General features: G+C 53.5%; 3 protein-coding genes and 7 pseudogenes across 3 annotated transcripts, besides 12 other annotated features; all 10 read left to right on the top strand.

The window, feature by feature from the left end:
• Window positions 1–202: part of a sequence feature (areas not merged during assembly with more than two copies in the genome that could not be assigned to a particular haplotype) that runs on past the window's edge.
• Tc00.1047053511255.604 (mucin TcMUCII, putative) lies at window positions 26–604 on the top strand (the record flags this gene model as incomplete). The annotated part of the gene is made up of 1 exon (XM_816602.1): window positions 26–604. The coding sequence occupies one exon, from the start codon at window positions 26–28 to the stop codon at window positions 602–604; it is 579 nt and encodes a 192-aa protein (XP_821695.1).
• Window positions 203–1,180: a sequence feature (heterozygous, non-Esmeraldo-like haplotype).
• Window positions 676–697: a sequence feature (AT_rich).
• Tc00.1047053511255.580 lies at window positions 1,140–2,564 on the top strand (annotated as a pseudogene).
• Window positions 1,181–27,218: a sequence feature (areas not merged during assembly with more than two copies in the genome that could not be assigned to a particular haplotype).
• Window positions 2,644–2,762: a sequence feature (A-rich).
• Window positions 3,435–3,455: a sequence feature (AT_rich).
• Tc00.1047053511255.550 (uncharacterized protein) lies at window positions 4,988–5,443 on the top strand (the record flags this gene model as incomplete). The annotated part of the gene is made up of 1 exon (XM_816594.1): window positions 4,988–5,443. The coding sequence occupies one exon, from the start codon at window positions 4,988–4,990 to the stop codon at window positions 5,441–5,443; it is 456 nt and encodes a 151-aa protein (XP_821687.1).
• On the top strand, window positions 6,070–6,942 carry Tc00.1047053511255.540 (mucin-associated surface protein (MASP), putative; the record flags this gene model as incomplete). The annotated part of the gene is made up of 1 exon (XM_816593.1): window positions 6,070–6,942. The coding sequence occupies one exon, from the start codon at window positions 6,070–6,072 to the stop codon at window positions 6,940–6,942; it is 873 nt and encodes a 290-aa protein (XP_821686.1).
• On the top strand, window positions 7,530–8,423 carry Tc00.1047053511255.529 (annotated as a pseudogene).
• On the top strand, window positions 10,052–11,557 carry Tc00.1047053511255.516 (annotated as a pseudogene).
• Window positions 11,955–12,593, top strand: Tc00.1047053511255.503 (annotated as a pseudogene).
• On the top strand, window positions 14,174–16,759 carry Tc00.1047053511255.490 (annotated as a pseudogene).
• Window positions 16,856–16,982: a sequence feature (A-rich).
• Window positions 17,682–17,718: a sequence feature (AT_rich).
• Window positions 17,747–17,780: a sequence feature (AT_rich).
• Tc00.1047053511255.470 lies at window positions 20,989–23,343 on the top strand (annotated as a pseudogene).
• Window positions 24,555–26,858, top strand: Tc00.1047053511255.430 (annotated as a pseudogene).
• Window positions 27,219–27,387: a sequence feature (haploid, Esmeraldo-like haplotype).
• Window positions 27,388–27,510: a sequence feature (areas merged during assembly that could not be assigned to a particular haplotype. This can correspond to areas where the two haplotypes were merged or to regions with more than two copies in the genome that were merged during assembly.).
• Window position 27,511: part of a sequence feature (areas merged during assembly that could not be assigned to a particular haplotype. This can correspond to areas where the two haplotypes were merged or to regions with more than two copies in the genome that were merged during assembly.) that runs on past the window's edge.

The raw sequence follows: 27,511 nt of genomic DNA, 5'->3' as shown, positions 1-27,511 counted from the left end.
ACACCACTGAACGACCACACTCACGATGATGACGTGCCGTCTGCTGTGCGCCCTGTTGGTGCTCGCCCTGTCCTGCTGCCCTTCCGTGTGTATGACAATCCCTGAGAAGGCTTTAGTTTCTGAAGCTCCAGTTGATGGTAAAGGCGCCGGTCAATTGTCCCATACACCTGGAGGAACACCGGCCACGACGCTCGGTGAGCCAGGTTCGACAGTTCCGGGGCCGGTTACTGAACAAGGAAGCGAAGCCGGAAATGGTGGAGCTGCGACCGATCCACAACCGCAACCAAATGCTGCTCTGAATAATTTACAAGGAAAAGGTACGGATGATAAGAAAAAGACAGAAAGTGGAACGAGTTCGTCTGCAGAACAAAGAAATAAGAGTGAAGAAGATTCCGCCCAGAAGACCACGACGACCACGACTACACTAGCACCAACCACGACCACTACGAGCACTACAACCACGACTACAGAGACACCAACTACTACAACCACCCGCGCACCGTCACGTCTTCGTGAAGTCGACGGCAGCCTCAGCAGCTCTGCGTGGGTGTGTGCCCCGCTGCTGCTCGCCGTATCCGCGCTGGCGTACACCGCTCTGGGCTGAAGAAGTGTATGCGGGCTGTGCGTGCCAGCACTCAGCCACGGGGATTTGTGTGCGTCCACTGTGGTCCGATGTAAATAAATAATAAAAAATAATGATTGTGTGTTTTGCCTCATTTGCTTCCTCTGCCCTGCTGTGTGTTCCGTGTTTCTGCTACCTGTATCCGTCACGTTGAACGCACCCCAGACACACTCATGTGCATGGCAAGCACACGACATGTGTGGACGTATTTTTATGTGCTATTGCATGCACACTGGCGCCATACTGTGCAGCTCCTTTTATTAAATTTTTTGTTGCCTTTTTACTTGTGTTTTTAATTGTTTTGTTTTTCTTGTTTTCTTGCTTATTAATTACTGTAGGGCTGTATATGTGCCTTTTTTGTCCTTTCACTGATTCCAACTGCCTTTTGGTGTTGCTGGGATGCTGTTGTTGTCACTGTTTGGTGGCGTGGCCGTGTGACTTGTCTCTCCTTTTCCTTTCACTCTGCGTTGACGAGGAGTTAGTTTGTGCTGAAGGCTGCACGCAAGTGACAGGAGTGATGGCGATGATGATGACTGGCCGTGTGCTGCTGGTGTGTGCCCCCTGCGTGCTGTGGTGCGGTGCGGTTTTTGGACACGCTGATGGTTTTGCAGCTGTTGTTGGCAGCTCTGGTGGTCGCAACAGTGCTGGAAATGAGGGTGGCTCACATGGAGATCCTGAAGTAAATTCCCCTTTGGAGCCTCTTTCTGTTGTTGGTGGTATTCCTTCAAATTCTCTTTCCGAAGAGGGTGATGGTTCACAGTCCCTTGGCGAAACGCTCAATTCTGAGGACGAGTTATCTTCAGAGGTAAGTGGTCCGTCAGTACAAACAAAAACGCCTGGACAGTCCGATTCGTCTATCGTGAAGGCACCGGAGAAGTCAGGTCCCGAAACAAAAACGCACATCTCTGATAAACAAGGAGAAGCAGGAGGTACAGAGGCTAATGAGGATGCAACAGAAAGCGAGAAAGGGCAGAGTGAGGTGGTGAAGAGAGACACCTCCAGCGCCCCCCCAATCACCGCCAACACCGCCAGTGCCGGCGTACCCAACAAAAGAAAACCCACTAGCACCAGCAGACTTACGGAATTCAGTAGAAGAGAAGCGAAACACACCGCCGTCACAAACCAAAACGGATCTCGAGGCACCAGAAACGTGTCTAGAGGATGCTGAGGCAGAGAAACACGGTGAAGGAACAACCACATCCGATTCGATGAAGGATGCAGCTAAAGGCCGTTCAGGAGGTTCAACACCATCATCCATCTCTACAAGTGACAGCGTTGACGCCCAGAGGAAGGCGGAGGAGGAGGGTGACAATGAGATGGAAGCCCTCAATCCCAATGAAGCCTCCATTTTATCTTTGGTGAACAAAAATGGTCAAGGAAACGCGATTCAATCTTTTCCTGCTGAGCAGCAGAAGCAAAAAGGACAGCCGTTGGGGAAAAGTGGTGCGGGCGGTGCATCCGCAGTGTCCACTGTAACGAGTTCCCCAGCAGGCAAGGAGTCCGTAAAGCATTTGGCATCAGGAACATCTCCTGATGGGCATCAAAATGTGGATGGCGGTTCTACTGCTGATGGCTACCAAACGGTGGACACAGGATATGGTGATAAAACGCAGGAGGATGGACAACTCAAAACTCCTACGGGAAACCTTGCCAACGCAGAAGATGCAAATGGTCCTACAACTATGGGCGTGGGGCAAGACGGAACCACAGTGAATACTGAGGTGAGCGAGAGCTCCGCTGAGGATTGGGAGACAGTAGGAGAAAAAAATGGGCAGGAGGGAATCAACTCACAAGTCAGGGAAGTAAATGGCACGGCACTCAACAGCAGCCTCGGAAATTTGTCGCAGGGGAATAACAGCGATGACGGCAATGTGCGTGGGAGCGGACTGCTGCCATCGCTGCTGCTTCTGTTGGGACTGTGGGTGTTTGCGGCCCTGTGAGAAGTGACTGGCTGCCGCGTGGAATATCTGCGATCTCCCGAGCAGAGAATTCCTTCTCCGGGAACTAATATCTCTCATAAATCTTTTTTTTTTGCGTATTTAAATTTATTTTCCTGTTTGCTTCTTTCTTGTTTTAAAATTCTTTTTTCATTTTTATGTGTTTGTTGCTTTTTTCACATCCCTCTTTTTTTTGCTTTTTTGGGGGCAATCAATATGGACGTTTTTTTTTCTTTCTACTCTTCCCTCTTTAATTGTTTCTTCTGCACTCTTCCTGTGAGGGGTGCCGTGTGTTTCCGCCCAACTGCTCCACTCGCACACCACCGACACGCTCATGACGACGGCCCTGTGCGCCTCGCCTGCTGCACGCATGAGGAGGGGCCGCGACGAACGGCGCGCTGAGGGAGCCGTGACGTGTGGGCGTGCGACGAGGGCCTGTGGGGCGGAGCACACATTTCTTTCCCTCTTGTTTTGCCTTTTTTGCGGCCAGGGCGGGCAGACACCCGCAGCGCCACACACACAGCCACACCCTGCCGCCGTGTTTTTAAGATTTTTTTTTTGCTGCGCTCACTCTCCCGATGGAGTGACGCGACTGCCGTCATGTCTGCGTGCTTCTCTCAGTCCCCACACACACGAGTGACTGTGCTCTGCGGGCCGCACTCACGCGCCGATGGGAGGGCTGAGGGGAGCAGCAACACGCAGATGACCCCATGGAATATAAACGATGTGCGGACACACAGAGGGTCAGACGGCTGAAAGACATTTAAATATCTTTTAATTTTATTTTGCGGGCAAAATATATACAGACAGTTTGGTGTGGCCACACGGCAGCCGGCTGTCTTTTGACTTTGTGTGGAACAGTAATGGACGATTTCTTTATTATTTATAATTATTTTGTGTGATGGGGTTTGTGTAAGATGAAGGGTAAGTAGCTTTTTTGTTTTAAATAAATCTTGTGTGAATTGCCGCTGCTTCGGCTGCACTGCAGTCATGAGTTTGAGCGTTCTTCTTCTTGTTGCTTCCGCCACGCACCTCCGCTGTACATTTTGTGCGTCCCCTCACATACTCTGCTTCCTTTTTCTACTTCTTTGCTTTGTGTTTCTGCAGGCACACACAACCACACACACACAAGATGCACATTGCAGTGGATATGAATGCTTCTTTTGCAGTGCATGCTGGCAGTTGCGTGTGGCGGCTGTTGTCTTCCGTGGCCATGAGGAGAAGGGAGAGGGAGCGCGCAGCCCGAGTCTCCTTTCCTGCGGGTGTGGAGCACCGCGTGTGACTGCGTTGAGTTGGGCTCCGTGTCCCATTGAGGGCGGGATGGCTGGAAATTTTTTTGCCGCGTCATGGATGGATGAGGGTCCGCTGGCGCGTGTGGCTGGTGTGGTGGGTGCTCGCTCCGTGTGCGTTGTGTTGTTGCCGCGGCTTTTGGCCATTTCCCGTTGGCTGCAGGAATGAGCTGGGGGAGATGGTGGTGGATGTTTTCTCCTCCTGCATGGTGGGTGGCTGCTGGCGTTGTGTGCCTTCCTTGCGTGGATGCCGCCTCGTGGTGTGTGAAGTGTGCGGCTGGGCCTGCTGCCCTCTCCGCATGTTGTCTGCTCTCTCTCTCGCTGTATCCGCTGTGCACTTTGTCCATCTCCCCCTCGTTGCATTCTTTTTCTTCTGCCTCACCGATCGGCTGACTGGCTCCAGCGACTCCACGACGGGTGACGATGACTGCAATGATGACGGTGCGGCGCCGTGTTGGTCCTTGCGCTCTTGTGCTGCTGCTGCTCGTCCGTGTGCGTGACGGTTGCTGGGATTCGTGGAGATGTATCTGGTGTTGCGGATGCGGTGTTTTTGCCGGTGGATGTGTCGTGTGCTTCGAGTGACGGCAGCCTGAGCCATCGCGTGCTTGTGTGTGTGTGTGGAGGAAGTGTTCTGCTGCCAGTGCTGAGGCTGAGTGTGAGAATTATACTTTGAGTGGCTTTGATGTGCGCATGCATGACAGGGATGGTGAGCTGTGTGCTGTGTGCCATGTGGCCAATGCGGTGCACACATGTAGCAACTGTGCTGCCAGCTGTGCAAGGAAGGAGGAAGGGGCCGCCGTTGCCTCCACGATGAATGTGACGACGCATAAATACGCCGGCCCTTATGAATTGTGGTGGCGTCAATTTTATCCCGATGGAACCATCCATACGCCTGCACGGAGCAGCGATGCTGACCGTACGGCATCTGTCAGTTGCCGCCACCCCGTGAAGGGAAGGATGACACAAAATCCTGTGGGACAACTGCGCCGCAAGTGAATGCTGAGCCGTCACGTCAGAACGAGGATTGGCGACGGTCTGCGGCGGCTGACGGACCCAACACCGTCGATCGGAGTCCCGCATCCAACACGGCGATCAACACGTCCGAGACGAGGCCTGAGTTTGCCAGCAATCCGAACGAAATGATGTTCCCGAATGCATCCAAGAAGAGGCCTTCCTTTGCCAACGGTCCGAGAATATTAGTGGCGCTAAATGCCTCCGGGATCATGTCTGTCAATTATGGCAGCGGGGAACACGTTGCTGCGGATAACACGGACGAGGCGAGTGAGCCCGACGCCACTGGACACAAATCTCTCGTTTTAGGAAATGGCGTTGCGGTCAGTGGATTTGTTGCTGAGGGTGATGCGGGCGGATTGAGTCAACGCAATGCCTCTGGACACGACAACAAACCCCAATTACGAGAATTCACCGCGCAGTATTCCGGGAGCGGTGTGAGTCTACAGGACGACTGCTTTGCCCTGCTCAACGACGCGAAATTGACACTGCGAGAGTTAACTGTTGACGGCACTGTGCTTGTGCGCGTGTATTGGGTGTTGCTGCTTCTTCTGGGATTGTGTGGAGTTGTGACGGACTTGTGAGCCGAAGAGTGTGGAATTGCGGCTCCTCGCAGAGAACGTGTGCCGCGTTCCCTTCGTGTTTTCTTTTATTATTTACATTTTGCTGTTGGTTTTATGTTTTCCTGGAATAATACGTATCGTTGCTGTTCCTTTATTTAATTGTCGGCTGCTGCACACTCTCATGAGTGACGCGTTTCTCCTCCTTGTTTTTTGTTGCCCACACGCGGTGCCGGCCTCATTGCTGTGCGTCCCACGGACTGCACGAAAGGAGGATTGGAGGAACACGCCGGATGCCGCAATGAAGTGTGAAGGTGTTGTGTGGGCTGGTGGAACAGTAATATTTTTTTCCTTGTGCAGATACTGTACGCATATTATATAAACACAGTCCTGCTTTGCTGCATGGCGTATGAAATGATGATTCTGCTGAAGTGCATTTTTTTTTGAGGAGGAGACTCCTTTTGGGCACTCAACTACTTTTTTTTGTTTTGGTATCGCTTTTTTACTTCTGTTTTGCAGGTTGGCGTGCGTGCTTCTGGTGCCGTTGTTTACTGTAAGTGTTACTGTGTGACTTGTCTCTCCTTTTGCTTTCGTTTTCCGTTGACGTGGCGTTAGTTTGTACTGAAGGCTACACGCAAGTGACAGGAGTGATGGCGATGATGATGACTGGCCGTGTGCTGCTGGTGTGTGCCCTCTGCGTGCTGTGGTGCGGTGCCGGTGGGGTTTATGCAAGGGATCGTGATAACAAATCACTGGGCGGCTGCATTGCGTCGGGAGTTTTGGGTGAGAATCAGTTCCATTTGTCGAGCGGATTTGAAAAAACGGTGATTAAGGTGCCATTGCGGTCAACGTTGCCCATTCCTGCCGTGGAATCTTCGACTGAAGATTCCATTGTTTCAGCAGTCAACGATTCGGGTTCAAGTGAGAACTCCATCCCTGGTGACTCTGGTCTTGCTGGTGCCGGGACTCCTGGTGCTGGTGGACCTTCTGGTCTTCCTGGTGCTGGTGGAGGAGGAGGTTCTGGTTCTGTAGTAACCGGTGGAACTGCTTCTGGGGGTGATAATGCCGGTGACGTTTCTTCTGGTCCTTCTGGTGGTGTTGGTGGTGGTAAAAATGATTCTGCAGTGCCTCTCTCTCCGTCTGGTGTTGATTCTACACCTAGCAGCAGTGATGGTGAGGCGGGGTCCCCAAACAGTAATTCATCTAACACAGTAGGGGAGTCCCCAAGAGAGGATCAGTCGCCTGATGCGACAGGAACTCACAACTCCTCGCCACCCGACGAACCCGCAGAAATGACATCCAGCAATGAAGACGCAAGACAAGAAAAAGAAGAAAAAGAACAGCATGAACACCCCGCAGAAAATGATGAAGAATCCGCAAAAGATAAAAATGCCGTTAACAAAAATACCACCGAAAATACAGAAAACGTTGACAGCAGCACCTCGGTCTCCCAAAACATCTCCCCTCTTTTGCTTCTTTTTGTTGTTGCGTGTGTGGCTGCTGCTGCGGTGGTGGCCGCGTGAGAGTGAGGGAGAGAGAGCCATGCACCGCCCGCACACACACTCGTCCTTCTCTCTCTGTGTGTGTGTCCCCTTGCATGGACTCTCGCCCTCACCTCACCCCACGAAGCACACACAATAATGTGCCCATTGTATATATGCATGCACGCCCATGCAGGCCCGTTGGTGCTCTCTTCTGCACGACACGCACCGCTGCCGTCCTGCCTGGCTGCATGGGCGGAGCACCGTAACTGTTTCTGTTTTGTTTTTATTGCATTGAGTGGGCGACCTCTCTCTCTCTCCCTCTGTGTGTGTGTTTTGCTTTACGGGAGCAATGAGTGTGTGCTGGTCGTCCCACGCTTCGGCTTTTTGTTTTTCTTTTTTTTGTGAATCTTTGCGTATGTTGTTGTTGGGTGCACCCATTTTACTTTCATTGATTGGTTTTCTTCCTAAAGTGCGGACGGCTGAATTTTCTCTTTTGTATTCTCCTGTTCTTTGTTTCTTCCCACGCAATCGGTCCTCGTTGCTTCAGCGAGCCACGAAATATTTGCCTAACACCCACATCAATGGCTTACTTGCTCCACACCCCACATTAGTTTGAGACGCTGGTGCTGCTGCATGTGATGATGTTTATGGTGTGATTGCCAGCGGGTGCTTTGCTGTCACTTTGACGTACCCTCGATTTGTTGAATATGTTATGCGTGCCGACAGCACGAATTGGATCCGCGTTGTTGTGAGGGACGCACCCTTTTTGAGCAGTTGGTGCGCTGCAGCCATACACCGTCATTGGGAGGGATGGATGCCCATCCGCATCAACGTATCCACAAGGGACCTGGATGATACCGGGAAGCATTGGATCTCAGAGAGGTACTACGCAATGAATTCATTGAATGACAATTGCGAGTGTGGACGTGACGTTGTATTCTCTGCGCACGGGATCATTCTTGAGAATGAAGTTGTCCCTGCTGCTTTCAAACTGCATGCGGATCGTCTGCTCGTGCAGCCACTGGAGTGTCCGTTGATTGTGCCCCCATTTGCCACGGGCAGCGGTTGCATTCGGCTTACGGTGCGTGCTGGGCATTGTTCCACTGGTGTTATCAATGCTGAGATGGTGCTGTGCGTGGCTGCGACGCTTGGTGGTGTGTGGGCACTGCGGAGCGCCACGCTGGAGGATGGCCGTCCAGTCGCTGGTGCCATGCACTTTGCATGTCAGTTTTATTTCACGGACGCATCGCCACCCGCATCGCCGCGCACTTGTTGGTCCATGCTCTCGGGTTTGACTGCCCGCACATGGCCAGCCGCAGCACGGTGAGGAATGTTGTCGGTGTGCGTGGCAGGGCGTTGTCGGTGGTGGTGGACTCGACGAATGCCGCGATGGCAGCGAGTGAGCACCACGGCTGCGACGAAATTGATGGCATGGAGCTGCAGGATGGCGATGGGGACGGGAGGACGCTGGAGTCGCACTGTTCGCAGCGCCACGCGAGGGATGAGCGGATGGCACCGATTGGTTGTGCCGGCTGCTGCAGAGGAAGCGCTCCGCACTGAACATGAGTGAATATTGCCACATGCTCTGCGCATTGGGCGTTTCCGTCAAATGCTTCACGTCGGATCGGTATTCCAGTGGTTGCTGTCTGAGGAGTATCCATGAAAGGTCAGCCAAACGCCCGACGGAAAGTTGCACCACCACTGATACCGCACTGGATGTGAGGGATGCTGCCGCTGTTATTTGGAGGGAAGAATATTTGTCTGCGTTGCCTGGGGATGGGCCCTCTTCGTGGTGTCTGGACACGCCTCCAACAACACGACGATGGATGCGAGGGACCCGAAGGAAACACATCTCAGTGCTGCCACGCATGCGGCATTGAGGTGCCTCGGCATGCAGGTGCATCTGGAAGTGACTGAAAAGGGTAACGTCCGTTGTGTCCCATGCACGGACGGAGCGACGATTGCGTGGGCCGCTCCGCGCTACGATGAGGGGAAACGCTATTTGCCGTGACCACGCGCAGGTGTGCACGATATCCGCCAACAGCGGCAGGCTGCTTCCAATATTTCCGTGGGACGGCGAGGAGAGAGCGTGTGGAGCAGGACGGTCTCACCGGCATCTACTGAAGAAGGATTGCCAGGGGCATCCGTCCCCGTTGCGGAGAGCATTGAGACTGGCTGCGGCACCCCACCGAAGGATTTAGACACGGCTGCTCCCCAGAAGCATCCGTCGCCAGAGGAGAAGTGGATCCAGACGGGATGCCCCGACAGACCGCAATAAGCTTCTCTCGGCGGCAGGGACCGAAGCAGCGAGAAGGACGGCCGGCCGGCCTCCGACTCCCGGTGATGACACTGTTGCTGCTGCTTGTCCCTGTCCGCTGCTTCTTCTGCTTGCCTCTACTGCTGTCGCCGTGCCAACACTCCATCGAGTTGCGGTGTGGACGGCGTTGCGCTGCGAGGCGACTGCGCTTCCTCATGCGTGGCCCGCACCCAGAACTGGATGCCCAATAGAGAAACATCCATTTCATTCGGTGCCGTTCTCCATATGCATGTACTGTATGGGCTCCGTTTGACTTTTTATTTGAGATTGGTTGTACTTCCGATGCACATAGCTTCTCCCGTGTTGGTTGCCGATGTGGGCCACCGTATGGTATTATGGCATTGCTTGTGTGTTTGTTAGATTTTCTGAGACGCACATACAAAAAAAGGTGCGAGTGAAATGTGCACACACAAGACAAACACACACACGCATATCCAATCACATTGTCTGTGTGACTTGTACTTGACATATTATGTGGGGCGGGTTGGTGCGGTCAAGGCCGACGGAGGCGGGGCAGCCGCGTGAGCCCAGCAATGGCGTTTGTGGTTGTGTGCGGGATTATATATTCCATCAGATGCTTGACGCCGTTCGTGGATTGTTTAAAGTTTTTTTCTGCGATGCCCATGCTGCGTCTGCGCTGAGCAGCTCACTGCGTCTTCATGATCTCATGGAGCACGGCGTGACACTGCTCGAGAACCCCATGACGCCGCGGCAGCCGATTATGAGTAGCCCTGCACCCTACTTTTTGCCGTGGAGAATGCGTCTGTGAGCCGCGTGGTTGAGGATTGGATGGCAAAGGTCCCGCACAGGGATGCACACATCTTTGCGTTGGGGTGCACCCCGCATCGTAGTCCTCAGCAACTCCAGTGGGCTTGGATAGCGCCGAGGGCGATGCGTTCCAAGGACATTATGTTAGACTTCGCCGCCCCTGAGGTGCTGGTGTTCCACCCCAGCATGCGGAATGGGTTCCCTCAGCTGCTGTCGCCGCTGTCGCCTCCGAATTGATGGTCCGTTGTGGTTGTTGCGGCGTCACGTCCTGTGGCGGCTATTCACGCCATGAACAACAGTGTGCCTGTCATTCGCCACCAAAACAGAGGCAGCATCTGCCATGGGCTTGCCTGGAACTTTTTTGAGGGCTTTTCAGACCTTGCTACGACGAGCCGGATTTCACTTAGAGGCGCCGACAGCCGCGGCAACCCGGTGCGGATCATCGTTGATTGGGGCTGTGCCATGGTGACGCCGCTGATGCAACAACGCACATGTCGGTGTCTGCTTGATGACCTGATGCCGCTGGAGAAGAAATTGTATGACCAGACCCGTAGGAATTGTCTGGGTGAGGACTCGAAGCGGCAGTAATTGGTGAGGAAGATGTGTACTGGTGCTCGTACCGTCATTGTTTTCTTGCGCAGTGGGTGGAGGAGCTTTCGGTGGCGCTGAAAAAACTCCACGCGTATCACCCGGGATTGGCGCAGGGCGTGGAGCCGAAGGCCAATCTTGCGGAGCTGGGCAGTGCGGTGCGGGCTTCGCCGGAGTTTCGGGAGAAGCAAGCTAGACTGTGGCTGCACATCGATATTTGCGCGAGGCTTGTGGCACAGTACCGGGAGAAGCGACTGGCGGAGGTGCGGGAGGTGGAACAAGACATCGCCGTTGGGCACAAACTCCTCAGGAAAAACCTGGATGGCGTGCGGCACCTGACGAGGGATGCCGCGATGCCCCGGCCAGTGCGACTGCGTCTTCTCCTGTTGCTTGTGGCTGCGAGCAGCACCGACGAGTTGACGGAGGCCAAGAAGCAGCAGCTGATCCGATACGGTGGACTGACGCCCGACGCCCATTTGTTTGCGAGCCTTGAGCATGTGACGAGGAGGGCCGGGAGCGTGCAGCAATACAGCACGGCGTCGGCGCAGAGCGGACAGAGCACGAGTGCCTCTGCGAGCAACGCCGCGACGGACGAGGATACGTTTTTGAAGCATGCCTGTATGATTATGGAGACGGGCAGGAAGAGAAAGCTGCGGGTTGAGCTGTCGTTGGCATCGATGGGGCGCGATCATGCGATGGGGCCAAATGGCGCGAGTGGTGGCCAAAACAGTGGAGCAGCAGGAAAAAACGCCGGGCCATTTCAAGGGTGTGGTGGCAAAGAGGAGAATCATCCTGATCTGGGCGGTGGTGGGACGATAGCCCTCACAACTCCTCAGCGCATTGTGCTGCTTGTTTTGTGTGGTGTGGCCTGCAGCGAGAGGCGCTCGGTCCATGAGATATCCAAAAGGTATGGCCGTGAGGTGGTCATTGGGGAGCCTCGCTGCCGCGTCCTGAGGTGTGTTTGTGCAGGGACTTGGCACCCTACGGCAGTGTGACTCACGGGCGAGACACGCACAGGAGCGCATCGAGGGCCAAAGAGTGGAACAGATGCAAACACACACGATTGCGGGTGTCTGTGGGAATTGTGTGCGCTTCTTCCTGCATTCCGTTCCTCTCCAAGAAGTGTTTCATACGATGCGCGTGTGTGTGTTTCAACGGCTGCGCTGCTCGCCTTTTGTTTTTTTCTTGCGTGTGCGGTTGCAAGTCATTTCTTTGATACGATGAAGGCGGTTAAAAAAGGAAGGACATTTGTGGGGCATGCAACCACGGCTTCAGTGTTCATCCACTGATGCTGACTTTTTTGACAGGGCATTTGTGCACGCTTTTCCCTCCATTGTTTTTTTTTTCGGCACAGGAGGCAACGGTTGGGCATTCGTGAGTGCTGCGGCGGGCTGTTGTTGCCCTCGCCGGGACGCGCTTAACGGCGGCAGCCCCATGACTTTGTGCAGAAAAGGAATGGGAACGTTCTCCGGATTCTCACCGCAGGCGCATGCCGTGGACGGCCGCAAAGGAGTGTGTGCCCGGTGTTGTTCATAGCTCCAAGGAAAAGATGGTGTTGGATGATGCACGACGAGTGGATGTGGATTGTGTCGACCGTGCATCGCAGGTGTATCCGCTGGAGGCATTGCCGGCGGCCGTGGCCAGTTACGAGTACAATACATCTACCGGAAGAACATTTTTAATTGGCTTCTCAGACGGAATCAAATGTACTCAGGCAATGGGTTTACTGCGAGGAGTGGCAGGAGGGGACGCACGACGAGGACGCCACTCGCACCGCCATTCATTTCCGTCGCCAAGGTAGTAACGCAGCCCGCGCCAATACGCCTTGCGGATTTTCCGGGGTGACATGCACTGTTCCGCTTGGCGCCTTTATTTCTCCCATTCCCGAGCGTCGGTGCAGACGTCCCTGTCGATGCAATTTCCTGTCGATTGCGGACACACCCATTGATTGATTGATGCAGCCGGCACCCCAGCCCATTGCTGGTGCTTCTTGCATGACTGCTGCACCGCCCCCAGCAGCTGCTGCAGTGGGACTGGGGACGAGAACACGGCAGAACAATTTCAGTCAGATGGTGCTGGCAGCCCTGTCAGCGTCCCACCCAAACCACCACCGAGCACAGAAATTGACGGGACAGGGAAGGCATCAACGGAGTGTCAGGACACCAGTTGTCCTCCCACATCACTCTCAGTCAAGCAACCGGAAGAATTAACGACAACATCAGTCACCAGCAGTGAAAAAGGAAAAACGACGTCAGCACCGCGGTCTCCACACCACCTCCCCTCTATTGCTTCTTCTTGTTGTTGTTGCGTGTGCGGCTGCGGCTGCGGTGGTGGCCGCGTGAGAGTGAGGGAGAGAGAGCCGTGCACCGCCCGCACACACACTCGTCCTTCTCTCTCTCTCTGTGTGTGTGTCCCCTTGCATGGACTCTCGCCCTCACCTCACCCCACGAGGCACACACAATAATGTGCCCATTGTATGTATGCATGCACACCCATGCAGGCCCGTTGGTGTTCTCTTTTGCACGACACGCACCGCTGCCGTCCTGCCTGGCTGCATGGGCGGAGCACCGTAACTGTTTTTGTTTTGTTTTCATTGCATTGAGTGGGCGACCTCTCTCTCTCTCCCTCTGTGTGTGTGTTTTGCTTTACGGGAGTAATGAGAGTGTGTGTGCGCTGGTCGTCCCACGCTTTGGCTTTTTGTTTTTTTGTTTTTCATTGTGTTGTGGTTTGATACACTCATTCCGCGGGCTGCATGTGTGTGTGTGATGATATGAGTAATTTGCGTGTGTGCTATCCGCTTCTCTCTTTTTGCCGTTGCCTTCTTTGGACTTTCTTGTGCCGCACAGCTGCTCTGCAATTATATCCACTGACAAACACACATGCACACAGACACACATGCCATTATGCATACTCTGTGGAGCGGCATGATTCCTGAGAACGGATGCACGCAGAAGGTTCTAGCTGCGACGTCCCTTTCGAGGGTGGAGGGGAGCCTGCGATTTATTTTTTGACACGTTGCTGGTGTGCAGTCGATTGGGTGGTGTGGCTTAAGGTGTCTGGGACAAGTGCTCATTTCTTTTCGCCCAACTGCTGCACGTGCCGATGTGTATCTCCTATGCTGTGTATACTTTGGTCAGGGATTCTTCGCCTGTGTGGGATGATGTGCATTGGAGGAGACAACAGTAAGATGACTGGCGACAGCGCGTCGGTGCTGCGAAGGACTGTCTTGTTCCCTTTTGCATTCCGTTGGTTATTTTATGTGTGGACGTTGCTTGGTGCGTGCTGACGCGTGACGAATAAGACACCCGCCGTGACTCCTACTGCTGGTGGTGGCAGTCGCTGTGTGTTCCCGGTGCACTGTTCTTCCTCCTCGTTCCGTGTGTCTGTGTGCGTGAGTTGTTGTTGTTGGGAGTGACTGCGGCGGGAATGATGGTGCCACTGTTTCCTTCATCCCTTTTTATTAGTCTGTTTTTCTTTTATTTCTTCATTTCTTTCACTCTCCTACGAAGAAAGAAAACAAGCGCTAAACGCTACTGTGAAATTCGAAGGCACTGAAAAGACCAACAGCACACACACCGCCCACACACACATATTTATATGCTCTCACGTGTTGCTGCGGTGAAGGCACCCCGCACACACAACCGTCGCCGCGTGACCGGATCCAGCGGAAGGAGGAGGGAAGGAAGAGAGAGTGAGCCGCAGAGGCCCAACATGTCCCGCCGTGTGTTTGCTTCCGCGGTGCTGCTCCTCCTCGTCGTTATGATGTGCTGCGGCAGTGGTGGAGCTGCGCAAGGTGACGAGCCAGCGCTGTCTCAGGAAACTTCACCGAGGCCACGTTTTGCTTGAAAGGATGGGAAAGGAGAAACAGTGAGTTCCTTGCGTGTTCCAGGTCTTGTTGAGATGGATGGTGATGTGTTTGCCGTTGCCGAGGCGCAGTGCAATGATGAAAAAAACAGCTTTACTGGGATTGCCTCGGAGCTCCTAAAATTGAATGAAAAGAAAAAGAGGAGTTGGATAAAACCAAACTGAAGACACAAGTACTGGTGGAATGTCCTGCCAATAAAGGAGGGAAATGTAGTGCCGGTAGCGAAGAGAAATGCGGCTGCCGTGTGGCGGATCAGGAATCTGGTTTTCCAAACGAGAGGAAAGTGCACGTGAGGCGACCAACAACAGTTGTGAATGGAAATGATATTTACATGCTTGCTGGAAACTACAGCCGGACAGCTGCCACTGGTCATGAAGAGGGCGGGACAGATCACTGGGGACTCTTGCTGGTGAAGGGTGAGGTCAGTGGTGCGGGAGAAGAGGAAAAAAGAATTTGTTGGAACGATACTCACGCTATTCCGTTGACTCTAGTCGACCAACACAAAAGTTTGACAGCACTGATTGGCGGCGGTGGACCGGGTGTCAAGATGAAGGATGATACGCTTGTGTTCCCAGTGGAAGGCACGAAGAAGAACCAGGATGGTGGCGCAGGAAAAGATGGAACGACCGTTTTGCTGGTCCTATACTCGCAGGGTACTGAGAATTGGACGCTGTCGAAGGGGATGTCTGCCGATGGCTGCGGTGATCCCTCCGTCGTGGAGTGGAAGGACAAACTCATGATGATGACTGCGTGTGATGATGGCCGCCGCAGGGTGTACGAGTCCGGTGACAAGGGGGATTCGTGGACGGAGGCACTCGGGACACTCTCGCGCGTGTGGGGCAGCAAACACGAGGGTGGAAAGGTTGAAATTGTTGGGAGCGGGTTCATCACAGCGAAGATTGACGGTTTTGAAGATGATAAAAGGGACGTGATGCTTGTCACTCTCCCGGTGTATTCCAAGAATTGTGAGAAAGACAATTCAAAAGGTGAACTCCATCTTTGGCTGACGGACAATACGCACATTGTTGATATTGGGCCGGTGTCCGAGGAAGATGACGTTGCCGCCAGCTCCCTGCTGTACAAAAGCGGAGATAATAATGAGATGTTGATTGCACTGTACGAGAAGAAGAAGGGCGGTGGGGACACATCATCACTCGGTATGGTCTCTGTGCTTCTGACTGAGCAGTTGAAGCGGGTGAGGGAGGTGCTGGCGACCTGGAAGGAGGTGGACGGCCGTGTCTCCAATCTGTGCCCTTCTGAGAATGCTCTGGAGGACACCTCAACTGACAATGCCTGCAGCCCTACTGTTAAGATCACGGATGGGCTGGTTGGCTTTTTGTCCGGCAACTTCTCTAATGACACATGGAGGGACGAGTACCTGGGGGTGAACGCCACAGTAACTAATAAAGATCTTGGGCTGCAAAGGCGGATAATGGCGTAACATTTAAAGGGCGTGGTGCGTGGGCGCAGTGGCCTGTTGGCAAGCAAGAGGAGAATCAGCTGTACCACTTTGCGAACCACAACTTCACTCTTGTGGCGACGGTGTCCGTCCACGGTGTGCCGAAGGGAGATACCCCCATTCCATTGATGGGTGCGAAGATGGATGACAGTGAGAAGAATGTACTCCTGGGACTGTCGTACGACAAAGAAGGGAAGCGGGCAGTGCTGCGCAGTGGCAAAACGAACAAGGAACTCCGCAGCAATTGGGAGCCAGATACAACACACCAAGTGGCCATTGTGCTACGGAACGGCAACCAGGGCTCCGTGTACGTTGATGGTCAGCATGTCGGAGATGCACAATTAGACTTGAAGGATATTAAAGGGTCTAAAGGGATCTCACACTTCTACATTGGAGGGGATGGAAGCAACACAGAGGGCCAAGAGGGCGTGTCTGTGACGGTGACGAATGTCCTTCTGTACAATCGCCCGTTGACTTCCGAAGAGATTGACGCCCTCAACCCGAATAAAGCCTCCATTTCACCTCCTGAAGAAATTACCGCAGCGATGGTGGTGGATACTTCTTCGACAGCGGTGGGTGGACCAGTTGCACAGAAAACCGTGTCCGTGTCCACTCCTGGCGGATCCACGGTGAATCATGAGTCGAGCGCAAGATCTGCTGAGGATGAGGGGACGGTGGGAGGAGCGGATGCGCAGGAGGGAATCCATCCACAGGACGGAGAAGTAAATGCCACGGCACTCAACAGCAGCCTCGGAAATTTGTCGCAGGGGAATAACAGCGATGGCGGCACTGTGCGTGGGAGCGGACTGCTGCCGTCGCTGCTGCTTCTGTTGGGACTGTGGGGGTTTGCGGCTCTGTGAGGAGTGACTGGCTGCCGCGTGGAACAGTTGCGCCTTCCCCTGCACAGAATTACTTCCTCTGGAAACGAATTGCTTTTATAAAACGTCTTTTTAAGTTTTTCTTTCTTTGTAATTTTTGTTTTTTCTAATTTTTTTGTTGCTTTTTTTCTAAATCCTTTTCTGTTTTTTATTTGTTTCTTTTTCTTTTTTCTAATCTCTCATCCCTTCTCTTTTTTTTGCTTTCGGGGGCAATCACTGTGGACGTTCTTTTTTCTTTTCTACTCTTCCCTCTTTAATTGTTTCTGCTGCACTCTTCCTGCGAGGGGTGCCGTGTGTTTGCCGCCCAACTGCTCCACTCGCACACCCACCGACACGCTCATGACGACGGCCCTGTGCGCCTCGCCTGCTGCACGCATGAGGAGGGGCCGCGACGAACGGCGCGCTGAGGGAGCCGTGACGTGTGGGCGTGCGACGAGGGCCTGTGGGGCGGAGCACACATTTCTTTCCCTCCTGTTTTGTTTTTCTTTGCGGCCAGGGCGGGCAGACACCCGCAGCGCCACACACACACAGCCACACCCTGCCGCCGTGTTTTTAAGATTTTTTTTTTGCTGCGCTCACTCTCCCGATGGAGTGACGCGACTGCCGTCATGTCTGCGTGCTTCTCTCAGTCCCCACACACACGAGTGACTGTGCTCTGCGGGCCGCACTCACGCGCCGATGGGAGGGCTGAGGGGAGCAGCAACACGCAGATGACCCCATGAAATATAAACGATGTGCGGACACGCGGAGGGTCGGACGGTTGAAACACATTTAAATATCTTTTAATTTTATTTTGCGGGCAAAATATATACAGACAATTTCTGGAACAGCATGGTAGTTGGGTGCCTTTTTTGTGAGTTTTTTTTTTTTTTTTATCATTTGGGTGTGGCCGTAATAAAGGACTAATTTTTTTCATTTTTTTTTATTTTTTCTTTTTAAAGTGTGAGGTGTGGATAGGTGAAGATGAGTTTTTATTTATTTATTTTCATTTAATTTTTTAATGAATGGCCGCTGCTTGGGCTGCAGTGCAATACCATGAGCTTGAGCAGTCTTTTTCTCTTTATTTCTGCCATGCACCTCCGCTGTACAGTTTTTTTTGTGCGTCCCTTCACATGCTCTGCTCCTGTTTTTACTTCTTTGCTTCGTGTGTCTGCAGGCACACGCAACCACATGCACGCACAAAATGCACATTTCATTCGATTTGGATGCTTCTTTTGTAGTGCATGCTGGCGGTTGCGGGTGGCTGCTGCTTCCTCTGTGGGCATGAATGGAAGGAGGAGGGAGAGGGAGTGCGCAGCCCGAGTCACCTTTCCTGCGGGTGTGATGCGCGCGGTGGGCTGCGATTGCTGTGGATGGCCGCATCCTTTTGGTGTGCGCTTCTCCGCCGTTGTGCCGTGCGTTTGCGCATGTTATTTGTTATGCGCGTGCGTGCTGGGCATGTTTTTCCGGAGCGTTGGGCGGCCGCCATCTGTCTATGGCGGCTTGTGTGAGTGGGCACGTGCGGATGAGAGTCAGGGCGTATGGAACGAAGGAATGGCGTGAGGAAAGGGGATTTGATTTGGAGGGTATTTGGACCGGATTCATTTGGCTGCGGTGGACACATGCACGACGGATGTGTTTCCGCATAATGGGGGAGGATGCGACAGGATTTTCCGAAGTGGCCCCTCAATGCAGTTTGGGTTTCATAGCAGTGGGGCAGAGTGTTCTTCCTGCAATGGCTGGTGACGGCCCCTAGTGGACCGGTGCATTTATGCTGCTGCTGCTGCTGCTCGAGGAGGCGTAGAAGTGCGATTTGAGGTGAGCGGCGGAAGGCCACACATCCCGCAGTGACGGTCGTCGTTGGCCCAGCGGGTGCCTCTGAAGGTTTTGTTGGATGCAACGTCCTTATGCCCGTCTCCGGATGGCGGCATCCCTGATGCAGCCAACGAACGGGGCAGGGAGCGACGGTGAGACGCAAGCACGTGTGGATGCTCGGAGCGGCCGGCGCACTGCACGCTGAGAGCATGGCGCGGTGAGGACCGGACCTAGAAAAGGGGACACTGCGTGGGACGTCAATCTTCACTGCAGCGACCGCCACCGAATTCGGATTTGCTCGCACCTTCTGCGGTCCCTTTTCCTCCCCTCACTTCTGCACCGAGGACTGTGCCACGGGATCCAGCAGCGCGATGTTTGGCCGCAGGAACATGGCCCGAACAAATGATTTGTGGGAGGGGATGTGCACTGCGACGAGAAGGAAGAAAATGTTGCGAGACGACCACCACGACAAGACCGGAGTGAAGTTGTGTTTTTTCCACTTGCGCGAGGGCGGCCTGCCACCTGGTCGGTTAGGAGGATTATTTTTTTGCGTCGTTGCGCTCTCTTTTTATTCCGCTGCGTTTTCTTGCGGACCTGCGAAGGGAGATTTGCAAGAAATTCCTGCGAGGCGTCCGTGCCGTCGTCGGAAAAACGGATTCCCTCTCGAAAAGCGCTACTTTATAAATTTGTTTTGGCGGGGAGTTCCTGTCGATTCAACGGGACTTTGTTTTGCGGATTTGATGCGTGTGTTTCCGAGCGGTTCGGTCTGTGCTCCCGGCCCACTCGGATGTGTTGTGCGCGTCGACGTGAAGGTGCCTGTCAGCCGTTTTATTGCCTCCCCGCTGTGGCTGCCGCCGCTGCCTTCCTCCCCTCCTGAGGACCTGCGGCTTCTTGACACGATGTTTTGGAGAAGGCGTTGCCGCTCTTATCGTCCATGTTATTTTGATTCTGGTGTTGTGGTCAGGAGACACTGAGCGAGAGGGTTTGCTGCCCTCCTGTTTTATTTGTCCTCTCTGCCTGACGGCCAGTTCTACACAAGCGTGCTCCTCGGCACCTCAGTTGGTGCTGGCGGGTTTGCTCACAGTTGTCGCTGGCAATCGCATGCGCCAACTCTTCTCTGCTCCTTTTTAGTGTCGCATTTTTTTATTGATTGACGGACGCCATTCTGTCCGGCGTGTCACTTTGATTGGATTGTGCGGGATTGCTCGCTAACGCCATCGGAGAAAACAGGCCGACTTTTTCACGTATTTAATTTCATCTTGCGCGCAGGCATTTTTTTTACTTGTTCTGTTGGTGTGCACTCAAACAGCGAGGGATTTGGAGCTATGCGTGCGTGGAATTCTTCTTGCCATGTGAACCGCGGGCAACACCGAGGGGCTGCCACCTTTACTCCGCAGAGTTATTGTTTCTTTTCACAGGGCTGGCAGGGAAATTCCATGCAGACTGCTACTGCTGGTGTGTTTTTAAATGCCACTACATGCGAATAATGTGCTTCAGCGAATGAGGGTGTTGATTGGTTTGTGTGCACTCTGATTCTGTTTGCCACTTTGTGCGGGCACGCAATACTTGGGTGGTGGGAAAATGGAGCGGGGCGATGCATGGCTGCGTCTCGCCCATTGTTCACTGCACGATGGTGCGGTGCGCATTGTGGTGCTGACTCTCCGATGTCACTGCGGTCTCCTGTGCGGCAATGGAGGTGGGTGGAGGAGAGTGTTGACCCGCTGCGGGACGGTGGGATCGTGTCTCCTTTTCTTTTTATTCCTTCCCTTTTGTGAATGTGTGCACTTACCTTTGGTGTCGGTGATGGGGCAAACAGACAGACAACGTGAGTAAAACAAAATAAAAAAGGGGCGATAATGTGGCGGTGTTGGGGTTGGTTGCACGTTGTGTTGCTGCGGGGGCGGTGGGCCTTGACTGCTTCACCGACAGGCGTTGCAGTGCGGCTGCATGGCGCACCGACCACCGAGCCGTGCGAGTGCCATGCCCAACGTCATTGGGACAGCGGGACGAAACAGCCGCGACTGTCCTTTGGAGCCAGCGGCACCTGCTGGCCGCAGTTGGGCGGTGCGAGTGGGATGCTTCACCGCACGGGTGTTGTGATGGCACCTCGCCGCGGCTCTTGTGATGGTTCCGACGCTGCAGCTCGACATGTGGCGGGGAGTAAAGTGTGGCCGCAGTGGACCATGAGCAGCACCAACATGAGGCTGAGTGATTTCCTTTGGAATTACGTTGGCGGCAGGGCGGCCGTTGATGAAAGACTACAATGTGACGATGGAGGTGTTTTTTCAGGAGCCGGATGGTTACGTAAAAGACCAGCGGCTTGAAGAAATTCTTAACTTAACTGCGCACCAAGCGCTGGAGGCCATGAATAAGCCTCTTCACGAAGGTGTGCTCTCTCTCGGGTAACGTAGGGACTATGAAAGAAAATGATACGATCACTCCTCTTGCAAGGGGAAAACCAACCGGGGTACTCACGCAGGTACCGACAGAAGCGGGGCGGGAGGCAGAGGAAAGGATAAGAGGAACGCAAGAAATGAAATTTACCATTTCCACTAATATCGAAGATGTACTGTTCAAAGGAAGACTTCGCGTCAATGAAATGAAGCTAAACGACTTTCTTACGAGGGAACTGGGCGGCAGGGGCGTTGTGGACACCAATCGGGATGTCTTGCTGGAGGAGTTTTTCAAGGACCCCACGAAGTATATCCGTGATAAAGGAGCACTGAACGAGATACAGGCATCAGGTCGTTATTTGGGTATGAAGCGAGCTGTGAAGGGTGAAGTGATCTTCGACGAGGATATACGCAAGCTTTGCGATAAGGGTGCCAACAATCTACCGGGGTGGTCACTAGCTGCTGCGGGGGTAAAAGCAACTGTTCATAACTCCACTAAACATTTCTTGGATGCGGCTGCCGAGGAGGCGAGGAACCCAACGACGACGAGCACATCGGAGAAACTGGAGGGATGCTACGAGTCTCTGCACAATGCGAGGCGGAGCCATGCGGTGGAACTTCCGGACGGCGTGGAGCGAACGAAAACGGTGACGGGAATGGGGGTGCGTGAGGGGAAGCCAGAACAGTCATGGTCGTACAGGAAAGCTGACGACGCTATCGAAAAGAATGACTCTGTACAGCAATTCGGCGCGGCACCTCCCGTGTTGATGGTGCTCGCCTCGGAGAAGGGATGGCCGTACTCGTGGAATACGATACAGGATCTTCCTAAGGACGTTTTTGTGATCTGTGCGGTGGATCGAGCGTGGCAGATCGTCAAGGGCGATGTAACCGCGTGGTTCAGCCCTCACGGTGGGACCGACTTTACGCCTAGGCGACGTGTGTTGATTGGGACGCCCGGGATCGGGAAATCGGTGGCTGCCGGCTCGTACCTCCTCTACCAGCTGCTGCACTGCGATGCCGAGGAACTCCCTGTGGTTGTCCACTGTTTTGGTGGAGGAGATGCGTACGTGTCTGACAAGACTACCAGAGCGTTGACAAGATGCAGCGATGAGGGCATGTGCATCTCGGAGTTGAGAAGTTTGAGGGGGCATGGGAGGAATGTGTATATTATCCACGATGTGGCAAAGGAGGGAACGCCGCCACCGAGACATTTTGCGCCTACTTCTGGATGGGGCATGATTGCGGTGTCGTTCCCAAAGGTAGCCAACTATGATGAGTGGGCGAAGCAACTACAGGCCGCGCGAATCATCGTGAATTGCCCCGACGAGATGGATGTGAAGGCGATGTGCGCCTGGATAACGCGTGGCGGGACCAAAGAGAAACAGGCGGAGTGCTGGAAAGAGGTCAAGAACACATGTATCTTTTGGGACCGATTCCACGTCACGTCTTTGATGAGGAGGCGTTTAATGAACGCTGTGGAGCGGTGGAGTTTGCATTGCAGTCGATCAACGAGGTAACTGTGAAAGAGCACTTTTCACGGAGAGGTGAGTCGCCATGGTATTCTGAGGATCCGTCCCACAAGCCTGTGGAAGTTGTTCGGGAAATATACGCAGGCGGTGTGATCCTTTTCAATGCACCGATATCTGCTTGCCTCGAGGAACGGACATTGGAACGCCTCCCAAGTGTAACAAAATAAAATGGCTTTTTGAGGCTGATGTTGGCGTCGAGGGATAATATTTTGCTAATATTTTTTGGATGGTTTGCTTTGAAATCGTTCACGGAGAGTGCCCTTGCCAAGGCAATGGCGACGAAACCCACGGAGTTTGAGCCGCCAACAGGACGTCAAGCAAAGCCCTGCGTCTTGAAGTTGGCCCTGAATTGCATCCCAAGGGAGATGAAGGTTTGCTGCCGAGTGAATATGAAAAAACGATCCGTAAAATGAAGCACGGGGTGCTGCACAAACCGTGGGCCACAAACTTTCCGCTGGTGGACGCCTTTTTTTTTCTCGGAGTCCAATCCAATGACGCTGGTTGGGCTGCGGATGACTACGGCGGGTGGGCACCACACCACCGCCAGCACTGTGCGGCAGTTCACTGAGTGCCTGGCGGCATATTTTAATGGTTGGGAGGAATCATCCCGAGACATGTCGTGGGAGATTATTTATGTGCAGCACGCAGACAGCATGCCGATGAATGACTGGCAGAGATGTGATGCCGTCAATTCCAATAATGTGAGCAAGAAGGAAAACAAGGGGATTGCGGCGTTCTGGAGGAAAAGGTGCACCAGTACCAAGTGTCAATATCGTGCAGAGACTTTAGAAGCGACGAAGCTTTCCGAAGTGTGCAATAATAATAATAATAGGAAAATAGATTGGTAAATTGAAAGTGAACGAATTATTTTGATTTGTGGTAAAAAATATTGTGGGATTTATGTATTTTTGGATGCTTGTGCCTGAGCATGCGGTGCGGGCGCGCCAGCCCCATGCGGCAGCACCGCACACAAATGCCAAAATTTCCAACGCTATCGAACATAACAGTGACAGAAGAAATTAGGGAGGGAAAGGGGTTGTTCGGCTTCTGGTGGAAAAACACTGGGTGATTTTTATATGTTATTTTGATTGTGTGCGCATACGAGGCGTCATTGGAGAATTGCCCCAGTATGAGAGAATCATTGTGGCTGGCGGTGTCACGGTGTTACTGCATTGTCCATTTCCTTCTATTGTGTTCGAAGGCCCATCACTAACAGAAGCATCTCTAAGGGATGGACGACACATAGGTTGTATTGAGGAAACAGTGCACTCCGTGTGACCGCGTGGAGTGAGACGCCGCGTCATGGCTGGGCGAGGATCCGCTTCCGCGTGTGGCTCTTTGGGTGATTGCTCGCTCCGTGTGCGCTGTGTGTTGGCTGCGGGGCTGTGGCCGTATCCCGTTGCCGTGGGATTGAACTGGAGGCGGTGGCGGTGTGTGCGTTTGTTGTGTGGAGGACCGAATCTTCTCATCCGCGGACTGACAGCACTGCGATGGTGCGTGTGTGCGAGGGCCGGTGTGGAGTTGCCGGCCAGGGCGAGGCCCTCGGCGGTGCTTTTCCCGCCTTTTGTTTCTTTTTTGTGTTTTGTGCTGCTTCTTGCTTTTCCCCCTCTCATCCTTTTCTCCTGTGTTCCTGCGTGGAGTGGCTGCATGCTCACGGGCCATTTTGATTGTGAGTGCCTCTTGACGGCATCCATCTCCCTCTCTCCCTCCGCCTGTCTGTCTGTCATTCCCTGTTGGGTGTGAGGCGTGTTGCGCCGCGTGAGGGCTGGCCCGCATACACCGACGGCCCGCCGTGAATTGCCGTGTTGCTGCTCTTTTCTGTGGGCGGTGGTCCTCCGTGCCGTCTCTTCCGGATTGTCTCGTGCCCCGCTCTCTGCGTGGGTGCTCTGCTCTGCTCACTGACGTGTCTGATGTATTGCCACTGTTGCTGCTGTACTCTCCAATTCTTGAACAAATACACACGCTAGGAGAGAAAACAAGCGCTAAACGCTACTGTGAAATTCGAAGGCACCAAAAGGACCAACAGCACACACACACCGCCCACACACACACATATTTATATGCTCTCACGTGTTGCTGCAGTGAAGGCACCCCGCACACACAACCGTCGCCGCGTGACCGGATCCAACGGAAGGAGGAGGGAAGGAGGAGAGAGTGAGCGGCAGAGGCCCAAAATGTCCCGGCGTGTGTTTACTTCCGCGGTGCTGCTCCTCGTCGTGATGATGTGCTGCAGTGGAGTTGCGCGTGAAAAGAAGGTGGGTGATCCAAAGCCTATGGTTATTTTTGTATGGTGGGAACGAAGGCGTCTTCTGGCGCATTTGAGAGGCAACGGCTGTGGAGAAAATGGTGTAAAATTCTTTATTGGCCGTTTTCTTGTTGAAATACTATGGCTTAATTGTGGGTATTGCCAAGGCCAATTAGGGAGTCCCTTCTAGTGCCAGTGTTGGGATTTGGTCAAAGTACGTGAGTTTTACAGGGGAAGAGTGGAAGAAAGGAATCGCAGCGGAGAGCGTGACGGACTGGAGGACGCACATTGCCGTGGAACGAAGAGAAGAGGCGGGCCACGCGTCTCAATTGAACGGTCCCAAGGCGTTGACGAAAGACGGCAATATTTTTCTGCCTTTGGAGCGCCTTCCTGCGAACAATGCCGGTGCGATGTTGGAACCTCCACACAGGTGGGAGCTTGTGCCTGTTTTGAGTAAGTTTGTTGGTCTTCAACGATGGGGGAAGGCGCATCACGTGGGGTGCTGGGAGCCTTTCCAAGGCTGTTGTTGACGGTCAGCTGCGAGTGAGGTCATGGAATGGGTACTGAGGTATTAGCAGCAGGGACGTGGTGGCGAATGGCACCGCGATTGTGTTTCCCCTCGTGACTGTGCAGGGGGACAACAAAAAACTCTGCTGCATCACCCATTCGAAGGGCTGTGGCAGGACTTGGGGGTTCCCTGCAGAGGGTTTTGCTGACGGGATTGCGCTGATCCCAATATCTTTGAGTGGGAGGGAAAACTCCTCGCGGCCGCCACGCATGGAGGCCATGACGGGAAAGTGCATGATTCCGGTGAAATGGGGAAGAAATGGATGGAATTCTGCGGAGCACATTTGAATGTCTTGAGTGAGGCCTTGAGGAGTGCTACGTCTGGCGGCCGACTCGACATCGTGACGGTATTCATCGAGGGGAGGAGTGTAATGCTGTTTGCTTTGCCCAGGCAGAATAATATTCGGAGAGCCACGAGTGTGTTGCTTCTTTATATGACTAGATTTTACCCCATTGGACCGTTACGTGCTGATGGTGTTTCTAAAAACGCAGATACTCTGCAGTACAAGGGTGGTGAACTGTTTGCCCTGTTCGAGTGGTATGCGGGACAAGGGCGTGTTGTGCTCGCACACCTCACTGAGCAGCTGGAGGAAATAAAGACCGCGCTGAGGAATTGGGATGCAGTCGACAAGAACGTTACAACGCCTTGCACTTCCACCAGAAAAGAGGGAACCGCATCCGACGGTGCCTGCAGCACTCCTACGCCCACAGATGGGCTGGTCGGATATTTGTCCAACGAGGGTGAGAGGGATTGCTGGGTGAAGGAATATGTCGCGGCGAGTGCCACGATGATTGGGACAGCAGCGAAGGTTGAGGGCGGTGCGACGTTTGAGGGGCCTGGGGTGTGGACAGAGCGGCCTGTGGGTAAATGGTGGCGGAATCAACGATTCCACATTGTGAAGAAGGAGTTCACTCTTGTGGTGACGGCGACGATTGGGGCGGCTCCTGCGGGCAGCGGCAGTGCCCTTATGGTCGCTGTGGGTGGCACTGGGAGTGTGAGGATGGTGGGACTGTCAGTCACGGCGGGCAATAAGCGGTAGGTGGCGTTTGACGGTGAGGTGGGAGAAGTGCAGCACGGGAAGTGGGGGCTGGAGAGAACGTACCGGGTGGCAATTGGGCTCCAGAACGGCATTGGCACCGTGTGCGTGGATGGCAAAACTTTGGGGAGCTCAGCAACGACAGTTACACGTGGTGCGCAGTTGCTCGACGTCTCATGCTTCTACGTTGGAGGTGACGGTTGCAGTGGCTCAGGCTGCAGTTAGGTGACGCTGACGCATGTCTGTCTGTGCAGCCGCCCACTGACCAGGCAGGAGCTACAGATGCCCCTTTTGCGTGGCAAGCAGACTGAAGCGGATTGCAGGGAGGGAAAAACGACACCGCGCCACGGTAATTTTGCGGCCAAACTGTCACAGGATCTGGGCGTTGACGCGGCTGCGAGAGAAGAGGTGCCAGTGCCCGCCAAGGGGAATTTGGCTTGGGAAATGGCACCGCTGATGTCAATGGCTCTACTGTTTTATTGTTTTAAAAATGGATTGGTGACGGCGCCGTCCATGGGTGTGTGCCTTGGGCATTGTCTGGCTTTACTTCAAGGAGTGTGTGGAGACGTGGCATTTTTATGAGCCGTAGAGTGCGGTTGTGCGATTTCTAATGGACAGTACGTGCCGCTTTTCCCAAGTGCTTTTTTTTCGTTTTTTTAAAATGATTCGTTGTTGTCTGCTGCTGCTGGTGCACGGATGGGATAGTCAGCAGCCCTTCTTTTCCTTTTCCCCTCCGATGGTTAATCGCTGTGCACAGTCATGAGCGACGTGTTTCTTACTTTTATTTGTTTTTTGTTGCCCACACCGTCGCCAGCCTTGCTGCTGTGCGTACCACGGACTGCACGAAGGGAGGAGCGGAGGAACAGGCCGGATGCCGCAGTGAAATGTGAGGGGTGTTGTGTGTGGCCTTGGGGAACAGGACGATCTTTTTTACTTTTGATTTTATTATTTTTACTTGTGCAGGCAATATGTACACACAAAAACACGGTCGTTTTGTGCCAAATGGCACATGAAATGAAAGTCGTGCCTGATCGTTTTTTTATTTTGCTTTTTGGGAGTCTCCCCGGACTCTCAACTCTTTTTTTCCTTTCTGAACTTCTTGTTTACAGGACTGTTTGTGATTTTTGTATTTGTACTTGTTCCATCGGTCTCATGGTGTTGCTGGGAT

The sequence above is a fragment of the Trypanosoma cruzi genome, genomic scaffold (genome assembly GCF_000209065.1).
Source record: "Trypanosoma cruzi strain CL Brener 1047053517083 genomic scaffold, whole genome shotgun sequence".
NCBI classification, from domain to species: Eukaryota; Euglenozoa; class Kinetoplastea; order Trypanosomatida; family Trypanosomatidae; genus Trypanosoma; species Trypanosoma cruzi.
This window is presented reverse-complemented; position numbering and strand designations above follow the sequence as displayed.